Raw genomic sequence first — 23,522 nt, forward strand, 5'->3', positions numbered from 1 at the left:
CTTGAGAAGATGGGGAAGAAAACCCCATCTTTGATGAAGAAAATGGACAAGGTGCAGAAAAGACTTTTTCTAAACACTTTCAATATATAATATATCTGTTTGGGGGATGATCAGAATACTCACACAGAGCCAGGGGATATTCTTGAAGACTTTGTCATAGAGTTCATCCCTGAAATGATGCACAAGGCAGTGTCAATTGAAAGACAAAGTCAAGAGGCACCTGGGGTGGCTCGGTTGGTTAAGCCTCTACCTTTGGCTCAGGTCATGATCTCAGGGTCCTGGGATAGAGCCCCGCATCAGGCTTTCTGCCCAGTGGGGAGCCTGCTTCCCCCCTCTCCTTGCCTGCCTCTCTGTCTACTTGTGATCTCTCTCTCTGTGTCAAATAAATAAATAAAATCTTTTTTAAAAGAGAAAAGAAAAGAAAGACAAGGTCAAGTATAAGCTGAAGATTTCATCTTCTTGATTTGAAAGGATCCAGGGAAGTTTGCTAAGGTTACTCGTGATTACTGTGAAACAGTCTGGAAAAGAATTTGATGAAGTCTACTATGGATCTTGACACTTTTTCTAATTTCTGAAGCTTCATTATCTTGTGGGGCAACCATTGATAGTAGCTGATATTTTCTGCAGTAAGTTTCATGTAATTGAAAGATGAACAAAATTTTCATGTCTTCAATTTTAGTGTGAGATTTGAGATCTTAACTGCTGCTTTGATATTACCATACTTGAACTGCTTATTGGGTTTCAATGACCACACAAAAGTTAAATTATTTTGCAAAACACAGTTCCTTCTGACTTTTGACTCTAAATGATGAAGAAGTACTTGTATTAGGTGTCTTTGTGCCATTGTAAGCGTCTACTACAGTTGCTTAAAATGTGAAACCTAAATGTCACTTTTGACACTGTGATACCTGAAATATGTGTTTCATGTATTTTGAAGTTTCTAGACAACAGTAATCTAGCAGATTATTAAAGATAATGAACTGTTCAATCATTATACTGTATACCTGAAACTAATATCACACTGTATGTTAACTGGAATTTAAATAAAAACTGGACAATAAAGATAGTGAACTGGTTTGTATTTTTGTTAAGTAGAAGTTGATATTGGAATGTAGTCTTTTGTAAGAATGTTTATGTCTTAGAAGATAATTTGCATGAAGGACATGGGGAGATGGAGAGAAGGGAGTTGGGGGAAATCGGAGGGGGAGATGAACCATAAGAGACTGTGGACTCTGAGAAACAAAATGAGGGTTTTAGAGGGGAGGGGAGTGGGCGGTTGGGTGAGCCTGGTGGTGGATATTATGGAGGGCATGTATTGCATGGAGCACTGGGTGTGGTGCATAAACAATGAATTCTGGAACACGGAAAAGAAATTTTAAAAATAATTTTTTAAAAGATAATTTGCTCTATTCTTTTCTTTAGATAATGAGTGATTTTTTTTTGGAGAAACTAAATTTCACATGAATGCTTGTGTTGAAAGATTTTTTACTTAAAAACTTTGGGGCTTATATATACTACATGTCAAGTTGTAGGAGAACTCATTCTCCTAAATCAGATTAAGGCATCTAAAATACATGCTTTTGGGTGCCTGGGTGGCTCAGTGGGTTAAGCCGCTGCCTTCGGGTCAGGTCATGATCTCAGGGTCCTGGGATCGAGTTCCGCATCGGGCTCTCTGCTCAGCAGGGAGCCTGCTTCCTCCTCTCTCTCTCTCTGCCTGCCTCTCTGCCTACTTGTAATCTCTCTCTGTCAAATAAATAAATAAATAAAATCTTTAAAAAAATAAATAAAAATAAAATAAAATACATGCTTTTAGTAGTACTTGGAATGGAATTGCTTAAAGAGCTGATGGCAGAATAAGCATTTGGGGTAGTGTTTTGTTAACATATTTGTTAGTTCTTGTTTATTGTGGAAACGCGTACTTAAAATCAAATATGGCTATGGAAACCACTTCCTCACCTTCCTGTAGTTCAGGATATATGTATTTTGTGTATATTTAGCTATACTTTATTAAGTTATTATTGCACTTATTATAAAATAAGGATTTAAATTGCATTTAAAGAGATCAGGAAATGTTACTGTTTGTGAAATGGAGCGTTTTGTGGGGTATTTATAAACCTTATAATCAGTAATTATGAAAACTCTTCTTTCTCAAGCTACTAATACCAGGAATAAAATATGAAAAATTAAAATGAAATAACCCATGACCCTGAGGATACAAATCTTTAAGTTGGAAACCCCTTCTCTGTCCCAGAACTAAAACTACTGGACAGTCTTTTCCTTAACTTTCCCAGGGCACGCAAGCTGGTTTATGTCATTCTCTTCGATGTTACTTGCTGTGTATCTGCCGTCTCTTGCTCATTAACAAGGCGGGAGTAGTGGGACTTACTGTACCTGTGGCTTATTTCGAAGGGTTCAGCAGGCCAGGAAGAAATGACCTCTAACGTCTGTAAAATTCTTCTCCACCTTTTAAATTCAGTTTATTTCAGTCATCTCATGATCCTTGGGCACCTCTTTGTGAAGCCTTGTTTAGCAATTTCAGGGGACAAGAAATCTTTGTATTTCCTTCTCCCCGAGCTAATTCTCTGAAAGTGGATGGACTAGCCTTGGTGTCTATAATTCAGAATCTGGGCAGGGATAGGGATGAAGAAAGTTGTCTTCCCTGGGCACTGCTCTATGCCTCACTTCCCTGCATCCATGCTGACTGCAGCTCCATCCCCTCTCCTGTGTTCACGTGGGAAAGTGGCATCTCCACTATTCTTTTCTGTTGGCTGAGAAGCACACCTTTGGCCTGTAGGTATGGCTTGGATGAAGGAAGTTCAAGGGGCTGCTCTCAGTTATATTCTAGGGCAGTATTAGTTTCCTTGTAGCTCCATCCTGTTGCTCCACATGAAGCAAAGTTTTACTTGGTATTTGCCCCAGTGTTTAATCATGGGCAAGTATAGAACTTCTAACCTGATCTGTGGAGCAGAGAGATTGAAACCACTTAGCTCATGATGAATATCCATGTTGCCATGCTGCCAAGGTATCTGGCCCCTTTCTGTCAGTCTTCAAGTTCTTCAGTAGAAATGTGTTATATCCTCATTTATTAAGTTGAAGGGTCATAGCTCTAGCTGAGTCTTCCCAAAGTGAAGGCTCTAGTACCTAGCACCTAGAGAACCTCAAAAACAGGTTGCTTTCCCACCACTTTCCCTTCTCCCTAGCCCACCTTTCCATGTACAGTGCTATGAGGAGACTGTTCCTTCACAGGCGAAGGGGCTCTATCAATTTGTTTAATTAATGGGCAACTTTGAGGCAGAAGTAAGAGCATATAATTTCTTAGCACTTACGTGGATACTATTATGGACTGAAATTATGTGTACCTTAAAATTCATGTTGCAATCTAATCCTTAATGTGATGGTATCTGGAGGTAGAGCCTGTGGGGGTGATTAGGTCATGAGTGTGGAGCCTCATGAATGGGACTAGTCCACTTCCAAGAGGCCCGAGAGCTTGCTTACTCTCTTTCTGCCATGTGAGGATCCAAGATGTCATCTGCCTGCAACCAGAAGAGCACCCTCTCCAGAATATGACCATGCTGGCACCCTGATCTCAGACTTCCAGCTTCTAGAACTGTAAGAAATCAATTTTTGTTGTTGATGAGCCACCCAGTTTATGGTATCTTGCTATCACAACCCAAGCAAAGACTGATGCTTGCAATCTGAATGAAGGAAATTCTTACATTTAGTTTCAAAATATATTCTCTCTTGATTTTCCTCCTTTATCTCTTCCTAACTTTGGGTCCTTTTTTCGTTTTATTTTTTTTTTTTCATTGTACTCCCCCTCCAACAGGTCTATGGTCACAGAGCCATGGCAGGACATCTTTAAATTAAAGTTTTAAATGCAAAACACTGAAAAGAAAATCACTACAACCATTGGTGACTAAGAACTGGGAGCCTATGTTCTCAATCTTCCTCCACATTGTATTTATTGTATTCTCAAGATGATCTTGTATGTGTGTATGTACATATATATAATATATATAATATATATGTACATATATATAATATATATGTACATACTGTACATATATATAATATATATGTACATACTGACTGACACATTAAAAATGAAGTTTAAGGGGGCACCTGGGTGGCTCAGTGGGTTAAACCTCTGCCTTTGGCTCAGGTCATGATCTCATGGTCCTGGGATCGAGCCCCCGTGTCCAGCTCTCTGCTCAGCGGGGAGCCTGCTTCCCTCCCTCTCTGCCTGCTGCTCTGCCTACTTGTGATCTCTCTGTCAAATAAATAAATAAAATCTTTTATTAAAAAAATGAAGTTTAAGACATACGGATATAAAGCATATGTTGTATTGGTGCAATAGTGGTAACTTAGAAAACGGGACTCAAGAGACAACTATTTGTGGTGTACTGTCTTTCCCTTGAAACTTACCCAAATACACATACTATAAAACAAAACATTTATGAGACAATAAGGGAAATTTGAACACTGGATCTTTGATGGATTTAATTTTTTAGGTGGGTATTATAGTTTTCTATAAGAGCACTATCTTTTAGGGATCCTAAAATACTTTGAAATGAAATGAGAAGACGATGGCTGGGATCTGCTTCAAAATTATCCGGAAGGGAAGGAGAGCAAAGGGGTGTGGGGAACACGATCAGTCATGAAATGGTAGATTTAGGCAAATGGAGATTCTTTACACCCTACTCTCCTCATTTGAATGTTGAAATTTCCCATGATAAAAAGTAACAGAACGAAACACAGGGTGACAAACATATATTTACTCTGACACCTTATTAGAGCAAGATGAGTCCAGGTCTTACTCCCCAACTCCCCAGATTTCCAGAGAGGAATGGAGGTCAAACATGTCAGGCTGGCCCTTTGCGTACGTCAGCAGTAGCCACCCTGTGTCCCCGGGAGCAGCAGTGCCCGTTCCAGCTGGCATATGTGGTACAGATGAAAGCAGCCTGGATGAGTGACAGGTTTCTCAATATACCTCAAGGAGAGGGCTACATGGAGCGTACACCCACAGGGAGGCAGGAGGAGCCCTCACCCTCAGAGCCCATGTTCTCTAGCTGCCCCTAGGCCTCCCTGCCAGGGGTCAAGGTATTTCATCCTAGGAAACTTTGTTTGCTTTTAGCCCCAGGGCTGGGTAGGGCACGATGGGCTCTGGGGCCGGCACTGGGGCCTGGCACATTTCCCAGGGTGAGCCAGCAGAGATTCAAGTATCCATACTGCCTCCACTCCTGTTCCCCACCATCAGGTAGCACAAAATATGGGAACTAAGCAAGCAAATTCAACTGGGGTGACTGACTCTCCCTCAGTCTTGGCCCACTAAGAAGATAAGGAAATAGTGCCTGGACGGTAGCGAGTAAGATGGTAACTGCCCAAAAAACAAGCCGAAAGCTGGGCACAAAGCTGGGCACCAAGGACTGCCTCTCCTTTGGGACCCAAAATTGATTATTTGCGTCATAAATCTATGTCTTCGGAACATGACTGCTTGTATGTCACTCCATTTGTTCAGTATCAGCCTCTCCCAAGCATCCTTTTTTATTGAGTACCTGGGTGAAGCATGCTATTTCACTTGATCTTGCCCCGAAGATTACCTCCGGAAGGGATACACCTGAGAAATGTGCTATTAGCCCCAGTACAGACACAGAAATTGAGGACAAGATTAGAAACTTGCCCAAATTCCCATAGTTTATTAAGTGGAAGAGCTGGAATATGAGCCTTATTCTTACTTCACAAAGCTGCCACCATATTGGGGAAAGTGCCACTGACCCTGAGAATCTGCTCAAGAACCCCAAAAAGAGAGGGATTCCTAGTTACCATGATTGAGGCTGCTCATACCCTGCCCCTGCCAATGACCAGCCAGTCTGCTTGGTTCTCATGTCACAGCTGTCAGCCGAGTGGAGGAACCAAAGGAGACCATTCCCATGCTCTCCCCCATCCTTGTACCAAGGATGCCTCACTAGGCCTCTCTCCCCCCATCATCACATCCCAGTTTCCCGAACCCTCGTGGGCCCCATAAGCAGCTCCCATCACTATTCACAGGCAATGATACTTGTGTCAGCGGTCTGCCATCCGCTGGCCAGCTTCCACAATTGAACACTGACTGAACATTGGGACATAGTACACACATGCTGCTCTCTCCCCACTCTTGCCACCATGACCCAGTTCCTGCTCCCTCTAACCCACTGAGACTGCTCAGCTCACCAGGCATCTGAGAATCAGATGCAACTTTCTAGAACGCAGCCACATTGCCTCTGAGCTATATTAGAGGCTGTTGACTACCTCTCCTGAATCTCTCCTCCTTGGCCCTGACATTTCCTCTGGGGGCCTCTGCTCCAATGAATGCTGCCCTGGGCTCCACAGCAGGCTCTTCAATACTCAGAACTGCCCAGGGCTCTGCCCTCCCTCTGCCTAGACACTCTCCTCAGGTGACTTGTGGCCTCACCTGATTTCCAAGCCATCAGTCGCTTGCTCTGCAGTGACCAAGTCCTGCAGGCCAGTGGCCTTCTGTTCACCGTACTCCTTCAGGACCTGGGGGGACTACAGGGCATGGGATCTGGCTTTTCCCGTGGCCAAGTCATACAATCCCAGCAAGTGAGGGAGAGCAACACTTCACAGGGCAAACTCGGACCACAGAAGACAGAAGACAGGAGGGAGAACAGGCGAATCTGCTCTCCACCCCTCCATCAACCCCAGTGTAACGTTGCAGCCAGGTACTGTGCTTGTGAACGGTCTCTCCAGAGACAGCCCATGTGGGTAGGTGGCTAGCTGTGCTTTGGCGAAGCAGTGGGCGACTCATTAAAACAAACCTTGTTTCTTTTCCTTCCCTGCCTAGTTTCCAGCCCTCTTCCTCAGTCACAGTGCTTTGGGACTGCAGTTACTATAAAGCACTATACTTTGGCTTTGCCTCTGGTTCAGTTCTCTAAGTGACCTGGATTAAACCTCATCCTCATCCTACCCCTCATCCAAACCAACCCCCACTGACACAACTCATCCCTGAAACTGTATCTCCAATCCAGACTTCCCTGCTAAGCTCCAGACCTCAGCTCCAACTACCCAGGGCCATCTGCACTCATACCTTCTTCCAAGCACCTCATATCCATTTCCAAAATGAAATTCACAGCTCTCCTTCCCAAACATGTGCTCTTCTCCCTGTGTTTTGGGAGATGCCGAGATAAAAGACAACCTCTAGGAACTCTCACTCTGTCTACAGTGGGTAACCGAAGTGTTAACTGATGACTGCAATGACTAGAGATGCTTCCCAGTATGAAGCAGTCTTGTGGGTGCAGGCACTGGGAAGGGGAGCAGGCCTGCCGGGCACAGGCCACAGTGCTGGAAGCCAGCATGCACTCTTTCTTTTAGCCTTCACAGCAACCCTGGGAGGCATCATTCTTCCCATTCTGCCATTGAGAAAGCAAACCAAAGGTTAGAAACCCTGTCAAAGAACAAAGCCACCAAATCCAAGCACACCTGGAAAAAACGTTCACATTCTCTACTCCCACCAGTACGGAAGCACCCAAGAGGCCACAGAATTGGAGATTTCCTAAGGCGGCAATGCCAGAGCTGTCTTAATAAATGAACAGGATGTCAGCTGAGTAGGGGTGGGGCACACAGGGGGAGCAGAGGGCAGGAGGTGGCTGGCATTCTGGGCAGCGGAAAGGAGCCTGAGAGAGCACAGGGCACCAAAGCAACTGCAGGGATTCACTAAGGGAAGACCACAAGGCACACATGGACAAGTAGCCCCGTGAGAGGCTGGAGAGGTGGGCAAGACCCAGAACACACAGATGGCCTTATGTGCACTTCTAGTGAATTTAAAGTATCTCTAGATACTTAGAGAAAAGACTTCAGGATTTTATTTAAATTAGAAATTTTAGTTGGAAGAACCATTTCAGGATTTAAAGCAGGGAATAACATGGCCCAGGTTGCATTCTGGAAAGGTCCCTCTGCTGTGAGTGGGAACTGGTTGACAGATGCATGGAGTAGGGTGGCTGACCCTAAGTCCTAGCTCCCCTAACTCCATAAAGAACTTGGGTGCCAAGCACCTGGTCTAGCCCTTTTCCCCTTGTTCACAGTAACTCTATGCACGTGAGTGTTAGGGGCGTGACGTCCCACTGGTCTCTACAGAGAGGGACCCTCAAATATGGCACAGCCAAAGCCTCCTCAGCATCCCTTCTCCTCCACTCCTGCTCTGAACCAAAAGGCCCAAGTCCCACTGCCAACACCACACAGAAAGCACTGAAGCAGAAGTTGCTTTAATCAAGGGGTGAAGTCCTCTATCAGGGGGACCTCACTGAACCTTTGGTGGTGGGGTCTCAGCCTACCCCCCACATGCCCTGAGGCCCCTCAGGAAGGAGGGAGCAGCTGAACAGCAAATCCTGGCAGAGGCCAGGAATGGAAATAGGGGAACCCAAGTCAAGGGGCAGGGGCAGGGCACTGGCAGGTGGAAATAAAGCTGAACAGGGCAGGAACAGCTGTGCACACAGTTCTACAATGGGGACTAGCTGAGGCGGCTGTGCGTCAGGCGGAGTGGCACCAGGAGGGTGGAGGGTAGAAGTGCATGGGGTGGAAGGAGCACTTAGGAGATGAGGCGACCATGAAGCTGGTGCAGCTGCTCCTGGGTCAGCACCAGCCGGTGTCGCTGTCCAAGGCCAGCTGCGCACGAGAAGGTCACTTTGCCCATGTAGACCGTGTCGTCTTGCTGCTCCTCCTTGGCCTGGGAGTTGGCAAGGGGAAGAGGTCCCCAGGTCAGAGGTTCACCTGAGCTGTGTGCCACTGACAGGGACCCTGAGCACTGGGACAAAGGCAGCCCCCATGAGACAGACTTTGGGGCTCCTAGACTATGGTGACCACATATTCCAAATCAGAATTGGGGTACAGAGTCTATCAAGAGAGTTCTGAGCCTCTCCGGGTGTCAAAAGTCACAGAAGATGTTCAACTGCTAAAATACTGGGATTTCTGGAAGCACTGCATGCACATCTGAATTGCTTACGAGTAAGACTTGGCCAGTTAACTCAGGATGTGCTGTTTGACCTGAGCCCCCAAAGGCTGCTTCATATTCTGGAGAAGAGGGAAAGCCCCATCTGAGGCCTCAATTCTCCTCATTCTCCCTCTTACCCTAAGGAAGGCTGATGAAGGGAAGATGGCAAAGTCAGTGGGGACTGTGGCTCCAGGGCGCTGAGATACGGTCTCCTTAAGGACCTCATCCTGGCAAGGAGGAGAACAAGGATTCATTAAAGCAACAACACCCCCTGCCCAGGCTAGCCCAGAATCTCCCTGGTTTCACAGGGACACCAGGATCAGGAGGAGCAGGGACCTGGTCCTGTCACCATACTTTTGCTCTCACCTCCAACCCCATCCCTATCCAACATCCTTACTTTACAGACACTTATCCTTTAAAGCCTGACTCAGACTCTCAGCCTCTGGGAAGGCACCCCCAACCATTCTACCCCCCAGTGATCTCAGCACTAAAGAATCTGCACCCGAACCCCACGCCCTAAAGATGATCCAATTTGTTGATGAGAATCTGTCTTCTATTTGCACCAAGACAGTGAGCTTCTAAGACAGGAACCCTGCCTTGCCCTCCACCTCCTCCCCAGTGTGCTGTCTAGCACAGGGCTGGGCCCAGAGGAACTCTGAGAGTGCCCAAGGGCTCCAGCAGGGAATGTTATGAAGCAAACTCTGCAGACCAAGGAAGAGTAGGGTCTGAGCTAACCTTGAGTTTCTCGATGGTGTCACTTAAGGACTTGAGCTGAGCCACCTGCTCCAGGAGCTGGGCCGACGGGCTCTTGGCAGCTGTGGGAAAGGCAGGCTAGTGAGGCCCATCAAGGCCCAGTAGACCCTCTCATGGAGCAGGTCCGTAAGAGAATGGCTGAAATCAAGCAAACCAAGCACCAAAGCCAGAATGCAATGCTAGGAAGAGGCTCTACCATATGGCACATGCCTGGGTAGGGGTTACAGCCCTGGGGCAAAGGGAGGGGGGTATGTTACTCATTTCATGGGTTGATGGGTTCATACCAGGGCTGGAACGAGTGATATCTACTACGTGGGTGTGTGTGCTCAGTTGATTCAACGTCTCCAACAGCTGGCTGGTCTTACGATACAGCACACCAGCTGCTAGTTCACTGTCAGGGCCCTCGTGAGGTGAGGGGGAGAGCTTTGCCACATGCAGAGGGGGCAGGGCTGCTAAAGATGCCTTCATCTGGGCTCCCTGTGGGGGAAAGAAGAGGAATGGTGGTAAGAAGCAACAGAAGGCCCTGCCATCTATCATCAATGGGGCAGGTGGACTCCGTCTGCACCCTAGTCATTCCTGTGACCCCCTCACCTTCAGGATGCTGTTCTCATGCTGGAGCTGGGAGATGTGCAGCCTCATGGCAGAGATCTGCTGAAGCAGCAGTGGTGAGTCCTTCACCAGCCCAGGGCCTGGCACAGATCCTGGAGCCTGCCCAGGGGCACCTCCTGTGTGTACCAAGACCAATGTCATCAGCCCCAAGCAGAGAGGGTGGAAGATGGGCCCCATCCTTGCTCATCCCCTTTCATTATCCACTCCCACCTCCAGTCCTGGTTGCTCCCAAGGGGGGAGTCTTACCCTGCTCCCCCAGACCCACTTCCCACAGCCCTGGCAAACCCCCACCAGGGAGGCTCTCTACCTCGCTGCTGTTCTTCTGTGCTCAGGATAGCCCATGGGGGAGCAGGAAGAGAGGAGAGATGAGTTAGGACTTGGAATTAAGGGGCCGCACCAGAGGAATCCTGGACACAATCTACAGCAACACCTGTTCCTAACCCTCACTCCCCCTCCGACAAGAATCTGCCCCTGCTCTCTGCACTTTTAGGAAGAGCAAGTACGTGTGAAAGAGGAGCGAAGCATGAGGAAGAGCTGCAGTGGGGGTGCGCACTGGAGGGAGCACTTGGGGCAGGAGGCGTTCCTGCTCCCTGCCTCATATTCCATCTCTAAGAAGGGCAGAGGGATTGCTCCCGAGACCCCAAGATGTCTGCACCCGTACTGTTCCACAGTAGCAAAGCTGAAGTTGAAGGTGCAGCTGCATTCCCTGCTCCTTGGGTTCCCCATTATTCTGGGGCAAAAGACGCTCTTTTTTTAGTGGGAAATTTTGTGAATCAGAACCAGTATTGGTTTAGAGAGCCTGTGCTACAACACAATGTGGTAACTCTGGAGACCCCTTGCCCAAGGAACAGGAGCCAACTATACCACACAAGTCCAAGGCCAACAAGTCCTCGGTCACCTCCCAAGAACAAGAGGCACCCGTGAGGGGGGCTTTAATGAGAACAAGAACCTAGGGAAGGCCAACTGACAAGACAGGCATCGCAGGGGAGCTGCAGGGGAGCTCTAGAGATCCTGAGGGCTTCAGATCAAGGAGCCTGTCTTTTGGAAGTAAGAAAGAAACTGAAAAACTACGGGGCAGATGAGAACCAGCACAGCAGTGGACACTTCCTTGGTCCTGGAAAACTAGGAAGACTGGGCTTCAGAACCAAAAAAACTCCAGGTAAAGGGCCCTGACCATACTAGAGACCAAAGAGAGGTCAGAACACAAGTCCTAAGTGGAACTGGGAGAAATCAGCAATGGAAAAGACAGCCATTCCACAGGATAAAGGCACGTGAACTCAGTAGAGAGAAATACAAAGTGCAAGCAGAAGAGCAATCAAGATCAGGCATCAGGCATGGCTGGATACAGCAGCAAAGTTAGCCTAATCTGCTGCAGGCTGATGCCTGTCTGGGATTTTGGGCTGGCACAGAAAGGCCAGACCCAAAGGGACATCTGTTAGAGTCTAATTGTCGTCGCCATTCGGGCTCCGCTGACAAACTGGTAATGCCCCACCTTGTTCAGGGGGATTCTGCACAATATCTTTAGGAGAAGTAAAAACTTGGTAAAAAGCTTTCACAGAACCGGGCAAACACATTCCTGGCTGAACATCCAGGAAGAGGGGGTGAGAAATCAAACTGAGGCCAAGGACAGGAGGGAAGCCATTCAATCTCCTCTGGGCTAACGCTGCCTCTCCCACTGCACTCACCACCAGCAATGCCAGAGACCAGGGTAGCAATACCCGAGGGAGGGGGCCCCCGGAGCCCCTCGATCGTGCGCTTCGACTGGTTGTTCAGCCGCTGCTTTAGTTCTGCCTTCTCTGCCTCTAGCTGGTCAATGTCAGCCTGGAGTGCATCCATCGTTTCCTCAAACTCCCTGTGGAAGACAATCTGGGCTTGGGCAGGGTCCCTTCCCCAGAGCGCCAGCCCGACTTCTCAGTCCTGACAGGGCCTCAGAGTAGCCCTGCTGGTGAGGAGCCAGGAGCAGCACATGCTCCAACTGGAATGACACAATGGGCTTGGCAGTGGGGAAGGAAAATGGAATCTCCCCTGAGGAGAGTCTCACTGGGAGAGGGCCTGGGGAATGGGGGGGTTAGGAGGGAGAGCGGCTGGCAGGAAGGAGTGGAACAAGCAGGGACGCAGGAAAGTGCCTGACTTCTCCTTCTTCCGCAGCAGTGCCTGCGTCTCCTCCAGCCGAGTCTGGACTTTCTCGATGCGCTCGTCTGCATCCTTGGCAGCACTGTCCAGCTTCTTCTCCAGGAGACTTAGCCGCACATTGGCCTCACTCAGCTCCTCCCCCTGGACAAGGACAGAGAGTGTCTAGTTCCCTTACATCCTCTCATGGGCCCCAGGGACCTGGGACAGACCACGAACCAGAAAGCTCCAAAGGGCCCCCAGGGTGCTCTCCCCACTGATCACAGGGGCCACTTCTCCCCTCAACCCCCAACCAGTTTCAGTCCCAGGAGATCCCTAACACTCGAAGCTGTCCTGTACCTCAGCAGTATTTCCCAGCCCCGCAGATCCTGAGCCTACCCTCCACCCTCACCTTGATTTTCAATGACTTCTTCAACTCCTTGATAACTGTCTCTCGATCTTCAAGCTTCAAGCCCAGGCCTTCAGCATCGGTGATTTCTGCACGAAGGGCTGCAGCCCTCAGCTCAACTGGGGGAGGCTAGGGGTCAGGTGGGAGCAGAAGGCAGAAATGGGGAGAGGAGGTCACCAATGTGCTCCTCCCAGAGAGAGCTGGGCATAGGGAAAGCCTTGCCTTCCAAGCAGGGTGGTGCTCTCCAGATTCCCTTCTCCCACCTTCTCCCTTCTCCCAGCCCTCCCCCACCAGCAGCAACTCTGTAAGTCTGGCTCCTCTGGGGTCCTCGAGCACCTCCAAAGAGCTCCCTACCCACCTTGCTGGGGGGCCGCTCTGCATCATACTCGCCCTCCTGCATGGCTGTGGCCAGTTTGTTCATGGTACTGATGAGGATGTTGCTCGACTGCCGCAAACACTCATAGGGGCTGCTAGAAGGGGTCCCGTAGATCTGCAGGAGCAAGGGCAGCCGTGAAAATCCCATACTGGCCCCAGGACTTTGCCACCACCTCTGTCCAGCTACCCCGGCCCACCTGCTCGCTTGCTTTGAAAGCCAGCTCCTCCAGCGCAGCCACTGGCAGTCCCTCATTCTCTGCGAGTGGGGCAATGAGCTGGGCGGCAGCAGCTGCCACCTCCTGCAGCACAGCCACCACCCATGTCAAGTGTTTCCTGCAGTCTAGGAGCGTGTCCGACACCTGTGCGAGAGTTCAGAGTCAGGAGCCCACCCCAGGTCCCGCGCCAGAGCTCCCAGCTACCTCTAGACCATTCTTTTTCCCTGACCAGATGCAGACCTCAACTCTCTAGGCCCCTCCTGCTTCTACTCAGCTTCCTTTCCTTCCCCCTTCGCTGCCCTAAACCTGTGCTCCAAAGGCCAGTGCAGCTGGAATCCCAGGAGCATCTGTCCCTGGCATTCGCCTTCGGATCTTCTTGCAGAACTGGCGGATGTCACTGCACGATGTCTCCAGGTCCCGGAGCAGAAGGGCAATATCTGAAGCCTCCTGGCCACCCTACTCAGGGAACAGGAAATAGGGAACCAAGACAGCATTAGGGCTGGAGGTGAGCAGGTGGGAACTAATGAAGAAAAGGAAGTGAAAAAGACCTGGCTGTGCTCTCACCTGCAAGAAGGCACGCAGCCGTCCCACCTCCACACTCATGCAGTCCAGGGCACTCTGGGTGAACTGTAAGGACAGACGAGTGTGGCTGTCAGCCCCCAACAGGAGCCCTTCTGCTCCATCGCTATTTCTAACAAGTCCCTCCTCTCCACCAACAAAGGTGTCGGTTCTCTGGCTTCCCTGATATGACTGGTCCAGTCTTATGGGACACCTGACACCTAAGGGCCAGGTCTCTTGAACTGATGTCCCCCACTGCTGACCTCTACAGGGGCTCAAGCACTGGCCCAGACACCTCACCTTAATGTGGTCAGCCAGCTGCATGGTACTGTCCTCGGGCTGTTCAGCAAGATGGATACTATACAGATGCTGAGGAGAAATGACAAACAGACCGCTTTCAGACCTTGGAAGGATGGAGAATTCTCCCCAAACTGCCCCGGTCACCACAGGACTCCAGAGGTATAAGAGAATCTGAGACCCCAAGGAGCTGCATCCTCGGGCAAGTCTGTTTAGGAGCAAGCCAAACCTTAAGGAACCAGCCTAGGAAATACAGCCTTGGCCACACTGGCAACAGCCTCGGCAGAAGAAACCTTCCCTCCCTGCTGTGCCAAGCCTGAATTCTCGCCCCAGACCTGATAGTACTTGATGGCCTTGGTGAGAGGCTCTACGTTGACAGTCTCGTCCAGTTGATCCTTGTGTAATAGCTCAATGAGGAAATCCAAGGAGCGCTCATGGGCACTCATCTCAGGGTAGAGGCTGCCAACCTTCTTATACACGTCCACGCTGCACTGAGAGAGGGCGCTGGAGACCAGAAAAGGGTCCTCTGAGGCCAAGACCTGCCAGGAACTCTCAGTGCCATCCAATCTTGGCCATGTGGTCCCAGGGCAGGGGCCGGGGGTCACTTACTGCTCGTAGCGGTGGAGCGTGGCCTGCAACAGACTCAGCGAGTACACCAGCCCAGCAGCAAAGCTCAGCTGCTCCCCTGCAGCTCCTCGGAGCCCGGGCCGCTCTGAACAGTTTTCGCTTAGTTCAAACTTCTCCTGGGCCTGCTTCCGGATAAGCTCTGCCTGTGGGAAGAAGCACCAGGGACCTGGGGCTCAGAGCAGAGGATGGAGAACAGACTCAGGAACACAGGACACAAAACTGAGCAACTAGGCGGGAGGGTGGGTGGGGGGATAACGCATGGGCACATGGGGGGAGGAAAGCAGAAACAGCTCTTAGGTGGGCAAGGGAGTCTCACCGAGGGAAAGGATAATGATGTGATTACCGGAGGTTGTGAGGATTTGGGATGTGGAGATGAAAGGGTAGTGAACCAGTGGGGCTAAGCTCTTTCCTGCCTTAAAGCTACTGCGCCCACTACCCTTTCACCTGAATCCTATCCTGACGGTCGTCCCCCACACTAGCTCCTAGTCACCTTCTGGGTCTCAGTTCCAATGTTCTTCCTTTGGTGCCACCCTTCCACCTGAATCAGAGCCCCAGCAGCGCTGTCTCAGAGAAGCCGCCTGCCCTTCACAGCCCAGCGTCTGTAATGTGCTTGCATCTGCGACTTGGCCCACTGCATTCCTCCACCACAAGATAAACTCTGTGAGCAAGGACACTGACTGCTATCTTCACTCAGCATCCTCTGGGCCTGCTACACAGCAAGTGATTAGACGGACCAGCCATACCTTGCAAATGAGACGAGGCATGAGCAGCAGCACCAGGACGCAGTCATGGTCCCCACCCGGCCGAAGAAAGCTGTCAGGCATGAAGGCCGTCAGCAGGGACATGTGCCGGTTGGCCTGGGCCACCTCCATCTGCCTCAATTCCATCTCAATTGCCTGTGAGGTGGACAGGAAGGTGGGCTCTCAGCCAGGCTGGAGAGAGCCTCAGAACTATCATGCCTCATTCCACCAGGCCCCCTGCTTCTGGGACAAGCCCTAGCGAGGAGTCTTCCAGACCACCATGCAAAGCATCCCCCCCCTCCAGCCACGTAAAGTCCAGAACCCCACGCCAGATCAGCCTATAGCCACAGCCAGTCTGGATGCCCCAACACTTCCCACTCTCTGGCCTATCCACTCCCCTGACCTTGGCATGAGCCTTAGTCTCAGCAAACTTGATTTTGAAGTCAAAAGTCTCTGGGGGTGGTTGCTGCTGCCTCTCCACAGATGCTTCTTGCTGGTTTGTCAGTTCCCGATTTACATCCTAGGAGAGAGAGAGACAATGAGGCACAGCTGGGTCACAAGGGAGCCCGAGGTGATTGTGGGTGAACAACAGGGGGTACACAGGCACCTGAAGATGGGCGGTCAGCTGGCGGTACTTCTTTATGGTTTGCTGGTAGTCTGCGACTGTCTCCTGGGCTGCCTCCACACGCTTCTGGGCCTCCCGGACCCGCGCGCCCGCCATGTCCAGCTGCTCTCGCAGCTCCAGCTCTGTCTCGCGTGCATTCTCCTGCAGCTCATCGTTCATCTCATTCATCGCTTCCTGGGAGGCCACAAGGCAGTAGGCGCAAAGGAAAGGCAGGGTCAGGGTAGCAGGTCAGGGTGGGCCACTCACCACACAGCCTGCTCAAAGGTCAGAGGTCATATCAGTCCCTCTTTCAGCAAGTGCCTTCCAAATACCCTTTACCAGGGCGGGAAGTCAGGGGTCTATTCTCTTACCAAGTCTCCCACGGTCTCTCTCAACTCTCGTACTTTCTCTTCTAGATTCAGGTTCCGGTCTGTTAGCATCTCTACCATCTCCTCGGCACCCAGAGCAGCATCCACCTGTGTTACAAGGAGGGAACGGGGGGAAGAACTGCTGAAAGACACCAAGAAAGAGGAGGCACTGGCCTTTGAAGAGAGGGGTCCCCTGGGTGAGGGCCTGGGCTCCCCAGACCTGCTCCTTGAGCTCATCGATGGTGCTCTCTGCCTGGCTCAGCTCCTCCTGCAGACGCTCCCGCTGTTGCCTCACAATTTCCAGCTCTTGGTTCTTCTTCTCCATGAGCTTCTGGAGTTTCACATGCTCTTGCTTCTCAGAGGAAGAAAGATCCCGCATCCTGTGGAGAAGCAGGGAGGGAGAAGGGAGGAAGTGCTGTGTCCGAGGCACTGGCCATGGGCACTCTCTCGTGCATCTAGAGAAAGGAGAGTGAGCCTGGAGCCAAGCAGGGCGGGGACCCTACCTCACCAGGGCGTCCTTCAGGCGGGCGTTCTGCTCCTCGAGCTGCTTTAGCTGATAACTGGACGCTGCCCCATCTGAGCCTGGGGAAGACCATTAACACTCTCAGACATGGTTCCAACCCCACCATCTGGCCCCCATCAGCTCCTGGCCCCTTACCCTTCTCTTCTATCTCAGCTTTGAGGATCTCTAAGTCAGTGGTAAGCTCATCCACACGTTCCTTCAATGCCTCCACCTCCTGCTGCAGGGACTCGGCCCGCTCTTCGGCCATCTCCTTGTCCAGAGTGGCCATTTCAATGGCATCGGCAGTATCAGCCATCTCCTCCATGTAGCGTTCCTTTGCCTCCAGGGCCTCCTTGGCTTCCTGAGGAGGGGTGGAGTTTGGAGGGAGTACCAGCGAGGGACACTTCATGTACCCTTTCTCACAGGATATTCCAGGCTCCAGCCTACTGTCCGGTGCACCAGCTTGGGTCCCAAGCTCCCCAGCCACCTCTTCCCACGAAGTCCCACCTTCCGCGCCTCCTTGAGGCGTCGCTGCAGGTCTGCCTGCTGCTCCTGCATCTTGCTCTTCCATTCTTGCACCTGCTCCAGCTGGATCTTGTGTTTCTCCAGCTCTTTTAGTTTCGCCTTGTCTTCCGCCCGTTTCAACCGCAGGGTCTCCAGTTTCTCCTCCAGGTCCCGCACCTGGGCTCTCAGCCCCTCTTCCTCCTGCAAAGGAGAGACCCCTCAGTAGGTACACAGCTTCCCCCTTCTCCCCACCAAGGCTGAGCTGGAGCAAAACCACAGGAATGTACTCAAACATCTTTCCAGCCCCAGGTCAAAAGCAAAAGTGGCCTACAAACATCTGAGAAAGGAGGCTCCAGAAGGGAAAAGTGTGGAAAAGGGCAGAAAAGAAAAGGTAGCTGAGTCAATGGCAGAACCATATGCTGTGTCCCCACCCTTCAGACCCAAATTCTAAGTCTCCCCCAACCTCTGGAAACTTCTAAGATCCTACCTGGGGTCAAAGGCCCTCCATGTCTTAGTTCTTCATTCCAACCCCAGTCCTTACCTTGGAGGGGGAAGGTAGTGGAGGTGCTGCTCCAGGAGAGGTGAGAGCTGGCGTGGGGATGATGGGTGCCGCCAGCGGCGTCTGAGCCGGGGTGCTGGGCTCACTGCTGCTCAGCTCACCTGCTGATGCTGAGCCAGAGGGGCCCAGGGAGCTACTGGCCCCAGCCACCCCAGTACTGGCCGGGCGGGTGGGCTATTCAGAAAGGGCAGGGGCAAGCCAGGAAAAGAACAGGGGTGGGGGGGTGAGAAGATATGAGAATCCGCCAAGGGAAGGAGACAGAGAAGGAAAGAGGCAGTGAGAGAGTATCAAAGCACAGTGAGAACAGAGAAGCAGAGTGAAGGGGAAAGGAAAAATGACACAGAGTCAGAGATAGTGACAAAGGACGGGGGAGGCAGGAGGCGGGCAGAGGAGAGAGGGAGGAAGTGATAGAAGACATAAGATTATAATGCTTCTCCCTTGGCACTGACCCCACATTCCTCCCAGTTCTGGCACTACCCCCTTAGAGCAGAATCCCTTACTCCCCAGTCCTCCCCTCTGTGACCCAGTTGGGATCATTATAGCAATTTCTTAATACTCCCAGTTCTACTGTTGTTCTGGGCCTGTACCCTCCTCCCCCAGGAAGAAAAAGCGCCTCAATGTCATCCCCAGAGCAAAAGAACAAATTGCAGTTTGTTCTCTAACTTTCATATTCCCAGAGAAGGCTGGGCTAGAAGTGGGGGTACCAAGTTCTATATGCCACTCTTTGGGAGTTGAGGTGATTCTCCCTCCCTTGATCTACTTTAGGGGACCCTTCAGGTAAAAGGGCCAGAGTGAAAGTTGTACTCCTAGGATCCCCTCTGAAACATGGTCAGTAGTGCCAACCTTCTGTCATCTCCCTCCCACAAGACAAAGGGGCTCTAACCAGGCAACATTTACCCAGGGCCCCGTGGGGCTGGGGCAGAGCTCGCTGGAGCCCCAGGCCCAGTAGCAGACAGGCCTGCCCAGTGCTCTCTCTTGCAGTACTGAGCCCTGAAGTTCTCCTGATGGGCTGACACTCAGAATTCATATGCTACCCACAGATAACCCCAGGTCCTTATCCCCTGACACTGACAAGTTCTTCTTCACCTTTCTTCTAACTTCTACCCCTACTCACGCACCAAAAAACTAATCAAAATGCCCTTCTTCAAGAAAGCCGGCCCTGACTGACCACAACCACTCTCATTTCCTGTCTGCACTCAGGCTACTGGCTCAAATAACCTCCTAAGAGTCAGAAGTCATTTTCCCAGGAGAGGCCTGTCACCACCCGAAGTCTCCTTACTCCCCCGAAAAAGAGAACCCAGGATGCACTGCGACCACCTTTAACTTGTTCACACACATGCCCACACACAAGCACATGCCTGAAATGTGAGTCTACACTCAGCAGTGGCATGTACAGAGGCCTTTTTTTTTTCTCACCTTGGGCCGCCGAGTTGTGGTCTGGACAGGCAACAGGAGCCAGAGGAGGAGGAGGAGTCAGGAAAGAAAGGATAATGGCAGAAAGACAGACAGCAGAAAGGACAGCAATGAGAGCAGAAGAAGTACCAGGAATGGGAATACAGTTAGCTGCCTCCCCACTCCCATCCCCACCCCATCCCCTTTTCCCTCCAGTGAATCACCTTCGTTCTACTCCAGGACCTCAGAATCCTATTCTCCATTGGCTCCTTGCCCCATTTATGCCCAACCCCTGCAGACCTCACCCCTTCAAGTACCCTGAAAATCCCAGAAATCCCCATCTCCTAGGCTGAGCCACAGGAGACCAAAGGCAGCAGCTGGTGGAGGTCCCCAGAGACCGTCCTTCTCGCACTCCAGCCCAGAGCCAGAGGCCCCGCCCACCCACCACTCCCAAGGACTTTCCCAGGTCAGCCCCTTCCTTCAACTGCCAGACTGCACAGAAGACCCCCTACTAATACCATGTGACCAGAATGATGCTAGAAGCCCAGAAGTGAGTGATATGACCCCAGCAGGGGGGTGCTCAGGACCCTTAGGCAAAACAGCGCTGCTGTCTTCCCCTCCCCCAGGACCAGATCCTGCAGCAGTCCCCATCCCTAGGGCGAAGGGCTCAGGTGTCAGGACCATGAATACTGCATTAACCAGAACCCAGAGCTCAGCAAAGTAACCCCACCCAGCTGCAAGAAAGGACGTGGGGGTAGGGAGCAGCACAGAGAAACTAGTGCCCTAAACAAAAATAGATGATTAATCCCAAATTCCAAATTGTATTCCTGCTACCCAGTATCTTACAGCAAAACAGCAAAAACAGATTTGGATTAGACCCTACCTCTAGAAGACACTGAGTCTAAGGAGACCAAACCCCACCCCTCCTACCCTGAGCTGAGCCTCCATAGTTGTGGGTCAAAAACTACTCTAGGGTCCCCATCCCACCCTGGAAAAGCCCTTTAATACAAACCCTGGTGGAGAAGGGATGCCGAGAGTACAACCAAGAGGCATCCTAGCAAAGGATAAGGGTGAGGTAGGCCTGCTAGAGGCATGGAGACACGGGGACCTGCTTCCCCATATCCTCTCACAGGAAACTCCCAAAGCCAGTTTGCAGCAAAACCTGCCTGAAGCCCAAGGCTGTGAGGCCACTGGGTACAAGGCCCAGAACACACAGTCAGAGCCCAAAGCAGAGAACAAATACCCAGGATGTGGGCCATGGCAGTGACACACACCTCTCCCTCCCCCTCCACATCCCTCCCCTCCTCCCCCAACCAGGTAGACAGATGAAGTCAATCAGCCCCCACCCCCACCCCAGCAGCCTGCTGCCACCATCGCCCTAGCAACCCGGCAGCAGGACCAGAGCAAGCAAGAGTACCTTTCGGGCTGTCGGTGCCTGTCTCATCATTGCAGAAAACCAAAGAAAGCCAGGAGAGGAAAGAGAAGGAGGGACAGAGGAGGATGGACAAACACACAGAGGAAGGACAGACGAAGGGAGGGAGGGAAAGAGACCGAACAGAGGGAAAGGCGGCGGAGACAGGAGATTAGTGCATCAAATCCCAACAATGCAGCCTCAGCTTCCCGGCAGGCCGGCTTCCCGGCCCGCAAAATGGCTGTGGCTCAGTCGCAGAAGCCCCCGCAGGTGCGCAGTGGGACAGCCAGGCTCCGGCAGGCGGCAGGCACCGGAGAGGAGCCCGGCCCAGTTCACCAGCTAAGGCTGATGGCAGCCTCAGTGGCCGCAGCACCAGCTCCACCTGACGTCATGCACCCACCCTCCTCTGATCTATGGGGGTGGAGCCACTGCTCCTTGGTCTCCTAGCAACTGCCGGGCTCTGCTGGCTCCTCCTCCTCCACAGGACTGGACAAAGTCCGGCGCAGAACCCGCCCTGCTTCTGCCTCCGTGGAACAGGTTCTGACTCCTCCCTCCCCTTCCCTCCTCCCACCCCCATCCCCAAGAGTCTGTTCCAAAAAACTGGGCTAGGGACCATCGCAGAAATGGTACTCTCTGGGGCTGAGGCATGACGGCAGGGGCACAGAGCCTCACTGCTCCACCAGCCCCTCTCAAGACACTCCTCTCTGTCCACAGCCCCATTAACTCCACTTGTCTCTTATACACAAGGACAACGCCCTTAGGGTTGGTCTCTCCTGAGGCACAGGCACCCAGAATACCCCTTCTGTGACAGCATCCGCTCTGAGGGGCATACAATAAGAAACCCCAGGAAACACTCAGCAGCAGCTCTAATAATGACTGTTTCGCTCCTCTCCCAAACCTCTCCTGGTTACAGGCAGGTTAAAGCCTGTCTCTAAAGACCTTCCAGAAGGGACTGGGCACCTTGCAGAGACATCTGGATTCTCTTCTGCCCTCCCCCTCAAAGTTCCTTGTGTTGTTGTTGTTGTTCTGGTGCTAGCCCCCTGCTCCCCCCGGGGGGGGGGGTGAGAGCAGGGCCCTGGACTAGGTGTTCTGCTGTGCAAGAACCACTGGAGATGACGACCTGGCTGGGGACTTGACTATTTGACTGACACTTTGTACAGGAGCAAGGAAGGCAGCCTAGGCTGGGCTTTGCCACATTTCCCCAGGCAGACGCCAAAACCCCACTTTCAGACACAGCTCAGGCCCTGTCCAGGGTCAGGTCCCCCTGTGGTGAGAAGTCCTCCATGGATATCAGACTGCAGGTCCATGCTCTTCTCTATGCAGGGGCCTGAGGCAAGACTGGGAGCCCCAACCAGAAGACAATAACCCTGGGAAAAGCCCAAGTTTCTATAACCTTGTAATGGGCTCAGCACCCTTCTACAGCATTATTTTCCTTCTCATACCCCCACTCCCACCCAAGCCAGGACCTCAAGGCAAGCACCAGAATGTGGTCTTTTCCATGACAAGACTCCAGAGTGAGGACCCATCAACAACCAGGAGTGGAAAAGAGGTTTTCCTCTCCCCACCCACTGGCCCAATCCAGTAACTCTTCATGCAGGTCAGAAGGGCCTGAGACAGCTGGCAACAAGGAAGTCACAGAACCACACATATGGCACAGGACACACAGGTCAGACAGGCACATGCAACTCAGAGATAGCTTGGGCACAGGCCCACGACACGGGCTGGTGTGAGGAAGTGGTCACGGCAGTGACTTCAAAGTTTAAAAAGAGTCTGGGGGTGGCAGAGTTGAGCCCCACACAATGATGGTTGATGGAAGGCCGCAAGGGGTGGGAGCCGCCACAAGTGCAGCACCAGAGGCAGGAAGAGGTAGGGAAAGACTGACAGAGCAGAGTGAGGGCGGGCATCCACAGCTAGCGCCCGCCTAGAAACAGACACACGGACACTCAGGCCTTCTAACTCAGGACTGTTCTTCCTGTGCTCTGCTCCCTGGCCTCCTGCTCCTTGCCCAATCATCTCATTTGGTACTTTCTCCACTCCCAACCTCCGTGTTTCCTCCCACTGCCCCCAAACTCAGACTGAAACCGAGTGTAACCCAGTAAATGCCCTACTCCATGCTACTGCTTTACATTTATAGTCGAATGTCTGGAGTCTCTGACTAGAAGTCCTAAGGCAGTGGGGAGGGGGACAAGTAGGTGCGCGGTCATCTCCAATGAGCACCACCTGAGCCTGGACACTAAGCCTGATATCCTTGCATCCCTCAAAGGCACCCTTAAAGCCAAGGCCGCCATTTCCTCTGGCCATCCCAGCCCCAAGGTCACACAAACATGCATGCAGCAGCCCAAGGTCATGCAGGACAGCTGGGGAGGGGGCTCATGGCCCTCACCCACCCAGGCACAAATAGTAAACACACCACCTTCTTAGGCTTCAGTCCCCGCTGCATGAGGAGTAGGAAAGGGGAGAGTTAGAGAACAGACATCACAGTGTGCAAGCTGGCCAGACATCCTGGG

The 23,522-nt window shown here is 51.6% G+C and overlaps 1 protein-coding gene across 9 annotated transcripts in view; it reads right to left on the bottom strand.

The window, feature by feature from the left end:
* Positions 1–8,242: 8,242 nt before the first annotated feature.
* Positions 8,243–23,522, bottom strand: part of DCTN1 (dynactin subunit 1) — a 29,547-nt gene continuing 14,267 nt past the window's right edge. For 2 of the 9 annotated variants that reach the window (XM_013051168.2, XM_045079042.1), the window contains exons 5-32: positions 23,429–23,449; positions 21,022–21,039; positions 19,629–19,649; positions 18,195–18,386; positions 17,657–17,854; positions 17,306–17,510; positions 17,151–17,229; positions 16,868–17,027; positions 16,651–16,755; positions 16,283–16,474; positions 16,079–16,195; positions 15,679–15,831; positions 14,918–15,078; positions 14,644–14,812; positions 14,312–14,380; positions 14,018–14,080; positions 13,760–13,909; positions 13,436–13,597; positions 13,222–13,353; positions 12,867–12,992; positions 12,477–12,619; positions 12,031–12,197; positions 10,653–10,667; positions 10,328–10,461; positions 10,021–10,213; positions 9,719–9,798; positions 9,121–9,210; positions 8,243–8,719 (exon numbers count right to left, since the gene is read on the bottom strand). In XM_013051168.2, the coding sequence (XP_012906622.1) occupies positions 8,582–8,719; positions 9,121–9,210; positions 9,719–9,798; positions 10,021–10,213; positions 10,328–10,461; positions 10,653–10,667; positions 12,031–12,197; positions 12,477–12,619; positions 12,867–12,992; positions 13,222–13,353; positions 13,436–13,597; positions 13,760–13,909; positions 14,018–14,080; positions 14,312–14,380; positions 14,644–14,812; positions 14,918–15,078; positions 15,679–15,831; positions 16,079–16,195; positions 16,283–16,474; positions 16,651–16,755; positions 16,868–17,027; positions 17,151–17,229; positions 17,306–17,510; positions 17,657–17,854; positions 18,195–18,386; positions 19,629–19,649; positions 21,022–21,039; positions 23,429–23,449 (3,453 nt within the window). In that variant the 3' untranslated portion in view covers positions 8,243–8,581. Of the gene's footprint in view, positions 8,720–9,120; positions 9,211–9,718; positions 9,799–10,020; positions 10,214–10,327; positions 10,462–10,652; positions 10,668–12,030; positions 12,198–12,476; positions 12,620–12,866; positions 12,993–13,221; positions 13,354–13,435; positions 13,598–13,759; positions 13,910–14,017; positions 14,081–14,311; positions 14,381–14,643; positions 14,813–14,917; positions 15,079–15,678; positions 15,832–16,078; positions 16,196–16,282; positions 16,475–16,650; positions 16,756–16,867; positions 17,028–17,150; positions 17,230–17,305; positions 17,511–17,656; positions 17,855–18,194; positions 18,387–19,628; positions 19,650–21,021; positions 21,052–23,428; positions 23,450–23,522 lie in introns of those variants that run through there. The other 7 variants (XM_045079045.1, XM_045079044.1, XM_045079043.1 and 4 more) reach the window with 7 other exon arrangements.

Source organism: Mustela putorius, unplaced genomic scaffold (assembly GCF_011764305.1).
Source record: "Mustela putorius furo isolate JIRA1106 unplaced genomic scaffold, ASM1176430v1.1 tig00000281_pilon_pilon_pilon, whole genome shotgun sequence".
In the NCBI taxonomy this organism is placed as follows: Eukaryota; Metazoa; Chordata; class Mammalia; order Carnivora; family Mustelidae; genus Mustela; species Mustela putorius.